The sequence below is a fragment of the Sinocyclocheilus grahami genome, unplaced genomic scaffold, assembly GCF_001515645.1.
Source record: "Sinocyclocheilus grahami isolate Dianchi unplaced genomic scaffold, SAMN03320097.WGS_v1.1 scaffold223.1, whole genome shotgun sequence".
Classification (NCBI taxonomy): domain Eukaryota; kingdom Metazoa; phylum Chordata; class Actinopteri; order Cypriniformes; family Cyprinidae; genus Sinocyclocheilus; species Sinocyclocheilus grahami.
Window position 1 is genome coordinate 1,080,823 of NW_015505402.1, and position 12,685 is coordinate 1,093,507.

Genomic DNA, 12,685 nt, shown 5'->3' on the forward strand with positions numbered 1-12,685 from the left:
ACATATATCTGCCTAAAGCCTTTTATGTGTACGTTTTAGTACACGTTCAGTAAGCCCTCTGCGTGATTCATAAATGTTTTAATTCACTATAAGGAACCGACTCATTCGAGTCAGTCGTCCGGGAATCGGACTGCACCAGTCGCGCTGTATGTTGGTGATTCATTGCAAAGAATCGACTCAAAAGAGCCATCTTTTCGGGATTCGAATCACAGTGGTCAGAGTATTTTAGTAGTCTACTGTGTTCCATGTGCCTCGGATGCAAAACGTACGCTCAAAAACCATTAACTGATTAACATGATTTAATTATTACTCGGCTGTGGCATGTGTTCACGGAAGCAGTTCTCAGTCCCCAGTCCTATTTAAAACGAGCGTGTTTACTTACATATTGTCAGGTCGAAGCTGTGGTTCAGAGAATTATGCGTTAAACATAAGATTGTACCTACACATAAGCAGCGATAATGGTCAATAGTCAAAGATGGATCGGGTGGGAATCGCGAACTTTATCCCGTATGAATCATGTCTTCAAAGAGGCCGCCTCGCTCCGCAGAATCGCCTCTTGCTGACGTTTTTCGGGCTGTCATGTGATTAGCAGGGTTCAATGAGAGCTGTTTGCCCCACCCATCTCTTCAACGCTGTCTATCTCAATGTACAATTCACTGAGAAAAGGAAATAATCGCTAAAAATACACCCTCGAAAAGGATCCATTCGCCACAATTGGGGATTCAACGCGCTCCGTCCGTAGGGAATCCATCGCTGTCGTTGTGGTGTCGGATTTATCTTCACGTATCCAAATGCACATGATCTAAGAAGGATTCAAGAAGGATACTAAGCGTAGCCTGACAGCGGACTCGGGCTGCGATAACCGGTACGTTAAAATATCGACGGAATCGCTCGCGTTTGCATCTGCGGTTGAAAGAACCGTAAGGACCGCCGCTCGCGTCAAAGCAAAGCCTACGGATGTGAGGAGAAATCCAAATGACAGTAACGGAGAAGACGGCGAAGGGCCTCGTTTGATTTGGACAAGCCGAAAAAAAGCGATCAGTCACCGTAAGCAGAACAGGAGAGAAAATAGCGTCAATCTGAGGGGAATTTTTCAGCAGCACCGCCGTATTTTTCTCGCAGGCAACGTCGTTTCGTAACGGAGTTAAAAGGTTCATGTCGACCACGGCGCAGGGCGGAATGATCCACATGCCGTCATTTTGGTGGAAATATTTATTTTTTTAATTTGTAGCCACCCTTTCGGTCTCGTTCTGCCCGTGTCGTTGCATCGGCCAGCGGATTCGACAGCAAGAAACCGAAAAGAATCGCGTTTTGTGGAGCTATTCATGCTTTTAATAGGAGTCGCTCGTTATTTCGGGAAACCGACCATGGATTCGCGACGGGAAATGTGCTAAATCGCCGTCGTGGGAAAGCCGAAATCATTCATGTAACGTCGAAGGCTTCGCTGGATGCACATCCACACACAGAAATCTCCTATTTTATAGCAGCAAAGCGCTCGGCAGGACTCGGCCGTCTGTAGGCCGGCCTAGTGTTTTCACTACCACCACCTATTCTCGCCAGTACTAGTCACCCATAGCTTTCATATTTCCCCGTGCTCCCCTCCTGCCCTTATCAGCGAAATCCGGGGAAGCGATGTGCATACAAGTATAAATGTCCCGGTTTTCCATCAAAGTGTTCTGATCGGAGGCCAATCAAGGAATTTGGATCATTTATTCATACGGTAGATACACCTCCCACCCAACCCCACCCCAAAACTTTTCTTGGGTTTTTGGGAAAATGGGTTGTTTGGGCAACAGTAAGACTGAGGACCAGCGAAATGAGGAGAAGGCCCAGCGAGAAGCTAACAAAAAGATCGAGAAACAGCTCCAGAAAGACAAACAGATCTACAGAGCAACTCATCGACTACTACTGTTAGGTAGGTTGGTCTGAAAGCTGAGCTTCTGTCACTGCTGCGAACACTTTCCTGATGCGTGTGACGTCATCGGGGCCTGTCACGTTTCCTAGCGTTTTGTGTGAATTTGATTCATTTGTCCGAGTACACGATGGGGGTACACGCGTTTCGATTGGGATTCCTGGGCCGTAGTAGTGGACACCTCAGGGCCTGTGGTGCTTCATCCAACACCGCTCAATCACTCCATTCATTCCCATCTGATTTATGTTGACTAGGTTTTGCATTATGGAAATATTTGGACTCCCATGATTTTATCATTCACTCTCAACTATCTCATGTTGATCCCACACTCATAAGCATACACTTACAAATGGAAATGCTGTTTCTTTAGGCCGGTGTTCATGAGTTTAGGGTGGTTTCTGCATCCTGCTAAATTAGCAGCGTGCTTATTACTGTACATATAGATGGAAATAACTGTTTAAGTAAACATTTCTGAATCAAGATGTTTGGGAGATTAGTGCATCATTTTTAGGTTTAGTTCTGGTAAGGGTTGCTTGCATAGTGCTATTTTTATGGTTTAGCATTCTGGGCATGCCCAAAATGATAATAATAAGAGAGATGAGATACATATTTTTGTGCTTTACATTTGAAACAGAAACTGATTAGATCAGTTAACATATTTTTCATGCTTTAAATATTCATAGTTTAGTTGAGCAATAGACTGATGTATTAACCAAGCCGATGAACAGAAATGGTCATTTTGCCTGTTGTCTGTTCCAGAATTGTTATAGAATGATGGACTTTTTTGTTGTTGCTGAATTGAGTAATTAAAGTGAAAAATAATGAAGTTTATTTATATTCAGCAATTTTGTATATGTCTTATTTGCTTACATGAAACTGTAGTATGTTTATGTCAGCATTAAGCCGGTCACCCTGCTCTTTAGATATGGGCATTGGAGTTATTGGCCATTTAGAAAAAAAAAACATTGGTCTAACACCTTACTACCTTGAACCCGATAAAATCAGCAAGCGTTTTAATTTCATGGATCTATCGTAGCACGACATGAAGTTGTTTTAACTTCAGTTTGATTTGATTTAGTCTCTGTTTAAGAGACTGGTCTCGCTAATTCTGATAAATCCCAGTTTTCTAAGTCTATTTTTTCAGATATATACACGGCCTAAAAGTACCCTATTCTAAATCAAAATCCCATGTATTCAACATAGCAAAGCACTCTAAATCATAATGTCTGGTGTTTAAGGGATATTTCTAGAGATGCATGATTTAAGTGTGTTGTAATGATATATGATTTAGGGATGTGTACCAGTGTAATTGGAGCACACAAGTGGAATTCCTGTATGCAAACAGGCCTATCTGACACAATTGGAGCCTTGTAACAAAATATGTGTTGTGATAAAGACGTTCCCAACTTCCCATCATACATCTGAACTGAGCGCCTAAATCTGAGGTGTTTTGGTGCTTCTGTAAAGTTAGAGTATTTGAAAAATTAACTCTCTTCTCATATTTAGCACTTGGAAACTCGGACAACTGTGCATTGTTGACCATAAATTGTAGAATCATTCAGCTTTGTCAATGTTTGACAACTATGGCTCTAAGAGACGTTAGGTGGTGCTTCTGGATAGTTCCTTATGTTTTATTTTGCATTTCACCATTTAATTTGATGCATAGCTAACCAGTTCCTTTTTAGTTGGTTTACTTACAAGAGGATTGATTGGAGTGATATTGTTTATAATTTAATGAAAAATCAGAATCAAAGAAAGAAGCATCTTATAGAAATCTCGTGAGGTATGAAATATGGAAGCAACTGTAGAGTATTCATAATTTAAAAAATCTTAAATTGGCGACATTTTATTTGTGTACTAAAGGACAAAATTATGATATTCCATATAACATATTCTATGTGTTAAGTGTTGTGACATTATGACTTTTTTTTGCAGCTGTTGCACGTTTGCAACAATAATGTATTAATTTATAGATCGTTCTTTTTAGCTTTAGATTTTTAGCATGACATTTCTGCTTGAGGTGCATGTTTAGTTTGCCATTAAAAATAAATGCTACTGTGAAATTTAATTCATTATTCCTGTTGAATCAGGTGATATCGGACCCCATCCTCCTCCCACATCCCTTGTGATTTATATCTTTCTTTTGCTCGTCTCTCAGGGGCTGGAGAATCGGGGAAAAGCACCATAGTCAAACAGATGCGCATTTTACATGTCAATGGCTTCAATGCTGAGTAAGTATTGCTTTCACATCTATGTACTTTCTTGATTCCACTTAAGTCAAACACAAACTAGATTTTTATTGCGTCCATAAGCATATCCTACTGTCAAGTATGATATAGCATATAAACAAACCCTGTTTTCATTCATCATGCCATTTTGTTGGCAACGTGGTTTTGCTGTAATGTTTTTAAGTGAAAGTTGGGTTTGGGAGGATGTTGATATCCAAGTCGGTAATCCATGCGTAATGGCGTGCTTTGTCATTGTGTTGTTCTCTTGATTTAGTGGGACATGTTATATTTATAACTTTGGAGTATATGTATTTATTGTAAGTAAAATGCAGTGCTTTATTTAGTAATGTGACAGGACATTTTATTAATGTAGCATTATATTGCTCACTGAAAGTCCCATTATAATGAAAAGCTGACTTTCAATAAGTTTATTCAATAAGTAGTATTTACCATTATGAAATGTTTAGCAGCTGGTCTGAAACCAGTTTTGTGATTATTACTATAATTTGCTATACTCTAATCTAGTCCTCAATCAGTGTAGAAAGGGTGTCCAAAAATACTGCAGCGGTTACAGAAATATAGACCATCAGTATTTCGACACAGGTTAAAATTTCAATGCTGAAATAAGACAAAGGCAAATAATTGTTGCATGAATTAGTCAATAGAAACACTGTGATTGCAGCATCTGGAAAACAAGTTCTAATTTGATGATTAGAAAGCCAGGAGAAGTCAAGAAAAAAAGGATTAGTAATGCTACAGTGGTTTATGCTCTGTAATGTTACACATTTATGCTGTGGTAGATAGTATATTTGTGCAGTGGCCAGGACTACTTTATCTATAATGTTCTATACATGCATTTACTATAGTATTCAGTTAATGTAGGGTCACATGGTTGTATTTAGCTATTTTACAACAATATGAAGCAAATGCAGCTCATCCAATCATAATTCAGAGTTTGAACTGTCAGTTTTATAATATTAGTTATAATTCTTTAGTTTTTAACTCCAGTCTTACGTAATATGAAACTGAATCATTTTGCATCCATTATAGAGAAGAAAATAGAATGACAAAGTAGTTTATTGCGATGATACACTTTTAATTTGTAGGGTATTTACCTCACAGGATTATGGAAACACTTCAAAACACAGTTATTTAATTATTATAAATAACCTTATAAAATAATATAAAACCATAATGTATAAAATACTATAAAATCACAAATCTGTTGAATTTTCAGCAAAAATAACTTGTAATGTATTACCATGATGTACTGTAAATCGATTCATACTGTGATATAAAATAAAAAAAGGATTAGTAATGCTACAGTGGTTTATGCTCTGTAATGTTACACATTTATGCTGTGGTAGATAGTATATTTGTGCAGTGGCCAGGACTACTTTATCTATAATGTTCCATACATGCATTTACTATAGTATTCAGTTAATGTAGGGTCACATGGTTGTATTTAGCTATTTTACAACAATATGAAGCAAATGCAGCTCATCCAATCATAATTCAGAGTTTGAACTGTCAGTTTTATAATATTAGTTATAATTCTTTAGTTTTTAACTCCAGTCTTACGTAATATGAAACTGAATCATTTTGCATCCATTATAGAGAAGAAAATAGAATGACAAAGTAGTTTATTGCGATGATACACTTTTAATTTGTAGGGTATTTACCTCACAGGATTATGGAAACACTTCAAAACACAGTTATTTAATTATTATAAATAACCTTATAAAATAATATAAAACCATAATGTATAAAATACTATAAAATCACAAATCTGTTGAATTTTCAGCAAAAATAACTTGTAATGTATTACCATGATGTACTGTAAATCGATTCATACTGTGATATAAAAATTTGGTTTACCGTCCGCCCCTAAGTAGCATCAAGTTGCTTAATTCATACTGTTCACAAGATTACAGTTATTTCATTCATGTTGCCTGAAAATTAAGCGATCTGAAGTAACCAAGAGTCAATGTTTTACAGAGAGAAAAAACAGAAAATTCAAGACATCAAGAATAATATAAAAGAAGCTATAGAGGTAAGTGTTGAAGCTTCTTGAGTTGAACTAGTAATCAAAGGTGTAAAAACGTGAATGCACTGAAACTCTGATTGTCTTTTTTCCTTTACAGACTATTGTGACGGCAATGTCTGTGTTGGTACCTCCAGTCAAATTAGCCTGTCCCGCAAATAAGTTTCGAATTGATTACGTCCTCAATTTAGCCAATCAGAAGGACTTTGAATTCACACCGGTGAGTATAAAGTTATTGTGTCAACCCATCACCCCTGTTTTTTAATTTTTTTTCGGTGAGAGTGTGTGTACCATCTCAATATTTTTAGCTGGACATGCACAAGACTTACTTAGTTATGAAAAACATGACATTTTAAAAAGACCGATCAAGTTTAAAAGTAAAAATGGCGATTAAGTGTGTGAGCATAGTATGTACATCAAAAAAAAAATGGTGCACCTAGTTTTTGGGCTGAGTGTCATGGATGTTTGTGTCAGGCCCGTGTGTTTTGATGGTTCTCCTCAATCGTAGGGGCCTTGTGTGGTATATGCAATTAAAATTAGCAGCTATTCTTTGCTTAGGGACAACACATAGGTGAATTGAAAAAGCGCCCCACCTCAGGGAAATGTGGGTGTGTGAACGTGTGACTCTCAGGTATAATGGTGAGGCGTTCATTACGACTGATTACTTGTAATAACCTCTAAACTCTCCCTTAAGAGGGCCTCACCTGAGCCACACACCACCCAGGACCTCCCTGCTCCCTCATCACCTAGACAGGTGCTCTGTGTCTAGGGAACGAGGAGTGGAGAGCCTCCCTGACTTGCGCCAATGGGCCGCTTAAGATTTAATTACAGGTGATTCAAACTTGGTGGCCATATGGACTTAAAAATAGAGAACACGAACCAGCTCACAGCTCAACAGAATTTTTGACACCTGAAAATTGGATAGACGTACAATGACTGTTAAGCGGGATGCTGGTTTTTCTGTAAGCTACAGGATTGCAAGGATAGCTGCGTGATTCGGAGTTGATCGTTAACTGTTAAACTTCAGAATCGTGTGCAGGAAATGGTTGTAGTTTTCGCATTACTACAAAGAAGATACTGCCCCACCCTCCCTCCCTTCCTCTCTCTCTCTTTCTCTCTCTCTCTCTCTCCCTCTCCCTCAGTGGCACCAGGGCCTGCTGGGAACCAGTCTGACTGGTTGATTGTGTTGCAAGCGAGAGACAAAAATAAAAAGCAAACGCAATTATTGACATTTATAACTCAGTCATGCCACTTTAGGATATAAAGACCCATTGAAGTTTATAGAAGACTGCTATTTCAGCACTGTTACATGGCTGAGTTGTAATATTTCCATTAAAAAATAAATAAAAGCTTCTGTAGCTGTGAAGCTAACGAGCTAGGAGGAAACTGGTGAAGCGTATTAGCATAACAATTTTTAAATGGAGAGAAAGACAGAAGCTGAATAAAAAAAAAAAACACGTTAAACACATTACCCTTCACCTGAAGCGGTGTACGCCAGAGCTGGGCAAAGCAGCTAAAAATTATTTTTTTTACTTTTTCATCATGCATCTCAATATTATTAATTAATTTATATAATAAATATGAAATATAAAAACGTATAATTTGTTCTGAAATTTTTTTTTTCTCAGTAAGTGTGCATGTAAGACAAAAGTAAAAGCAAGGCTTTTTTTTTAAATCAAGGCATTGTTTTCCATACTATTGGTATTAGTCATTTTTATTTATATAATAATGCATCACAGTTTTAACCTACATATATATTTTACTGTCATATTTAATGTCAAATGTATCCGAATCAGAAGCTTATTCATCAAATCAGTCTTTCGGATAATATGGTTTAACTGACTCACAGAAGTGAATTTGAATGACCAACTCTTTGCATCTTTACAGCTTTACATTTCACATTCTGTAATGTAGTTGGTTTAAAATATTTATATTGCTTAAACCCAAAAATGAAAATTACACCATGATTTACTCACCCTCAAGCCATCCTAGGTGTATATGACATTCTTCTTTCAGACGAATACAATCTGAGTTATATTAAATAATGTCCAGGCTATTCCATGCTTTATAATGGGAGTGGATGATGTAGCACGTAGTAGTAGCAGCATGAGCTCCAGTGAGAATATGCTAGTTTCGCGAGAAACCAGTTTTGTTTACAGCAAAGGAAAACCAGTGTTCTCTTGGCTTATATCGAAATCCTCCGACATTTTTCTTTACAAATCCTCGTTTTGTACTACTAATTCGTGACCGGTGTTTTGTTTTGCTCTCTCCTCTGCGCTTCCACGCTCGTCACTTCCGCGTTCGTCACCACGCTTGCCTATGTCCTACATCATCCGCTGGACGCCACTCTCTCGTGAACGCATGTTAGCGGAAGCTAGAGATTAAGATTTATATATAAGATTTAAGTTGTAAATATGTTGTAAATAAGATAGTGTCCTATATCACAATATACTGTTATGATACAAAAATTCAGATACCCACAAAATAAATATTTAAGGTGAGAGCTGGTGGGTGGCGTGATTCTCAAGTGTGTGGCTCTTGTCCTACACATTTGAAAGCGTAGTGGCACTCCTTTTTAAAGGAGCTGTGCCAGAGTGAATGCTACCATTTCCAAACGAAGCCCCGTTCCTTGTCGGGACCACGGTGCCGGTCCTCCTTTGTCCTGTGCGGTGTGCACCAACCCGTTTGCTGTTCAGGTTCATGCCACCACATATAAGCAGCTTTGCAAGGTGTGTCCCGCTTCATGTCGTATTGGCTCAGATTGGAAGTTTTTCTTTTCGAACGCTCATTCATGCTTCACCACCATGTCTGGATAGCAGTGGGCGGTCAGAATCGTTTAGTTCTGTCTTGAACTCCATAAATGTGGCTTTTGTTATACATGAACTGCGTACGTTGTTTGGTGTTTATATATGTCATCCAAAAGGAGACAGCAGAAGAGCTGAGTCAATGCGTATAATGTTAATATCTACAACATAGCTTGTAAAAAAAGTTATTTATTTTGGCTTTATATCTTTTTTTTCCTGGTTCATCAAGAGTCGATGAAATCCTAATTCGGACACCGAATTCCTCCTTCGGGTTGGAAATCGATAATTTTTTAGTAAACACCTTGCAATGTATTCGCAGACATGAGTCACACGACATTGCTAGTTTGAAAAACACATTTTTTTGTTGCCAGTAATTCTATACAATTTATTTTAGATTTTGTAATTATTGTCCTGTTGAAATCTGAAATTTGAAACAATTTGACAGCTGTTAATAGTAGGGTTGGGTACCGAAACCGCACCGGTACCTATGTAACCGGTATGTGCTAGAACCGAATCAGAATGCAGATTTCGGTGCCTCATTTCGGTGCCACTTAAATGCCTGAGCGATCGATTGAAATATTTGTCCTGGTTCTCCGAAATGGACGTAAGAAGCATCGGCGTCGCTAGGCCATTTTTAGTGGGGCTATAGCGATTAGCTCCATAAACTGTACACAAAATTGTGATCGCCTCAGAGTCAGTCCCCTTTTAAATTTCATATGAAAACGGCGGCAGACTTCATCTCCTCCCTGTCTTTCAGCGCGCTCTTCAATCCGCAGACCGCGGTGGTGCAGCGCGAGCGGACTCAAACAGAAACAGAGGACACAAGGTGTGTGTTTATCGATAGATTGTTATAATATCTGTATCTGTGCAGTTCTTTGTCATAAATAGTTTACAAAAGGTCACGAGGGAGCAATCGGTTTCCATCAACTGTAAAGTTTTCGCTGCGTTCACCCCTCATCAGACCACAGCTGTTTCCTCCACAAAAATCTAGTCCTTAACACATATGAACGCATACTTTATAAAATGATCATGTTGCTATTTTCATTTGAAAATTTAATATTTAATATAAAACATATTACAGTGCATGTAGCATACCATACAGTAGGCCTGTCGCAATAATCAATATATCGACTTGTCGCGCAATATATGTACATGACCTCAATTATTTTTGGTGACGCAAAATATCGCCCATTATATTTACTTAAAAATTAATGTCACCATGTTTTGTACATTCCACTTGCGCCTGTGTCTTTGCAGCTTCTCGTATATAACGTGGTGTAGTCATGAGGTGCTAGTTCAAATTTAAATAATGCTTCTACAAAAAAAAGTTTCATCTGCAGATTTGATCTTGTTTAGGGATCTGTAATGCGGACATCTGACTGCTAAGTAGTGTGCACCCTTAATTTACAGAGAAAAGGTCAGAAAAATTTAGATGGAAAAATCTCCATACAAGTTCTTTGTGCATTTTTCTTTTTTTTTACTTGTTACTTTGCACTTTTTGTTAGAAATTTTTTATTTACTATTTATTCAGGTTTTTAAGGTATCTTATATTTTGATATTTAATTTCCATGATCTAAATATTCTTAAAAATTTAAAGTTTGTTGTCATTTGGAAGTGTGTAGGCCATTTTCATTTGAAAATTTAATATTTAATATAAAACATATTACAGTGCATGTAGCATACCATACAGTAGGCCTGTCGCAATAATCAATATATCGACTTGTCGCGCAATATATGTACATGACCTCAATTATTTTTGGTGACGCAAAATATCGCCCATTATATTTACTTAAAAATTAATGTCACCATGTTTTGTACATTCCACTTGCGCCTGTGTCTTTGCAGCTTCTCGTATATAACGTGGTGTAGTCATGAGGTGCTAGTTCAAATTTAAATAATGCTTCTACAAAAAAAAGTTTCATCTGCAGATTTGATCTTGTTTAGGGATCTGTAATGCGGACATCTGACTGCTAAGTAGTGTGCACCCTTAATTTACAGAGAAAAGGTCAGAAAAATTTAGATGGAAAAATCTCCATACAAGTTCTTTGTGCATTTTTCTTTTTTTTCTACTTGTTACTTTGCACTTTTTGTTAGAAAATGTTTATTTACTATTTATTCAAGTTTTTTAAGGTATCTAATATTTTGATACTTTAAATAATGCTTCTACAAAAAAAAGTTTCATCTGCAGATTTGATCTTGTTTAGGGATCTGTAATGCGGACATCTGACTGCTAAGTAGTGTGCACCCTTAATTTACAGAGAAAAGGTCAGAAAAATTTAGATGGAAAAATCTCCATACAAGTTCTTTGTGCATTTTTCTTTTTTTTTACTTGTTACTTTGCACTTTTTGTTAGAAATTTTTTATTTACTATTTATTCAGGTTTTTAAGGTATCTTATATTTTGATATTTAATTTCCATGATCTAAATATTCTTAAAAATTTAAAGTTTGTTGTCATTTGGAAGTGTGTAGGCCTTCTTGCATTACTATGCTGTTACATTATGATTATATATTCAGTGGATATAATGGTCTTTAATATGACAATAATATCGCTTATCGCAATTATTTCTGGGGCAATATATTGCACAACAAAAAGTTGTTATCGTGACAGACCTACCATACAGTCATTCACAGAACTGATTAAAGACAGTGACAGACAGCACTCAGTCAATTCACTAATTTTAACTAAATATCAGAGTGATTGACAGAGATACAGTAGAAACATTATGTGTGTTTTTGTATTAAATATTGTTTTGTATTAAATAATGACCCAGATCATGAAATACATTTATTAGCCTTCGAGTAAGGGAAGCACAACTCGGTAAATGAGAGCATCCGAGGAGCATGTGAATGCTATGTATATTTATTTTTTATATTTTTAATGTTCTTTAATGTTATCCATCGTTTTTTTGTGGCTCCTTTTTTAAAAGTATCGGTTCAGGCACCGGTAACGTTTTAAAAGTATCGATTAGGCACCGGTATCGTAAAAAACCCAATCGATACCCAACCCTAGTTAATAGACCCATTAAGGAATGAAAATCATTGTATTGGTACTGAATTTAAATCTGATATCTTTGCATGCAAAAATCCCAAATCCAAATTGGTTGTCCAGAATCTGTAACGGACCAATCAGTGGTGGTGTTTTTTTTATTTTTATACGGGTTAGCATTAGTGCTGGGCGGTATGACCAAAAATTTATATCACGGTATTTTTCTAAATTATACCGGTTTCGCGGTACATGACGGTATTTTTTTTTTTCCATGCATGACCGGGTGTTAACCATCTTTTCTACTGATTGAGAGGAAATACTGCAGTATATTGACTTAGAATGCCCTATTTTACTGTCATGATGAATGAATATTGTCAAAAAATACCACACTAAATAGTGACTAAACGACCCCTTTTAATACAAGTTAACCAGGAGTCACTCTCATTTATAATCGCGGCACCGTCTGATAAAATCAACATGCATCTACACTAAAGAGCGGCTATGCTGTTGTTTTGGCTATATTACTTTTTTGTCTCATGCAGCGCACTGCCTGCGTCTGAGTAACAAACTAAAAAAAACAATAAACAAAAAAGTGCATGTGATATTAACAGACGAACTACGCTCATATTTATAATTCCAAACAATTAGTAAGTGACAGGTGCTAGGAAACGCTGTTTTGTACTCATTTATTGACGAGTCGGCTGCGGTGC

At 37.1% G+C, this 12,685-nt stretch overlaps 1 protein-coding gene across 1 annotated transcript in view; it reads left to right on the top strand.

Moving 5' to 3' along the window:
* The first annotated feature begins 544 nt into the window (after nucleotides 1-544).
* The window catches only part of gnas (GNAS complex locus), a 36,471-nt gene continuing 24,330 nt past the window's right edge, over nucleotides 545-12,685 (top strand). The window contains exons 1-4 of the mRNA XM_016287597.1: nucleotides 545-1,915; nucleotides 4,071-4,143; nucleotides 6,139-6,193; nucleotides 6,285-6,404. Coding sequence (XP_016143083.1) covers nucleotides 1,777-1,915; nucleotides 4,071-4,143; nucleotides 6,139-6,193; nucleotides 6,285-6,404 — 387 coding nt within the window. The 5' untranslated portion in view covers nucleotides 545-1,776. The remainder of the gene's footprint in view (nucleotides 1,916-4,070; nucleotides 4,144-6,138; nucleotides 6,194-6,284; nucleotides 6,405-12,685) is intronic.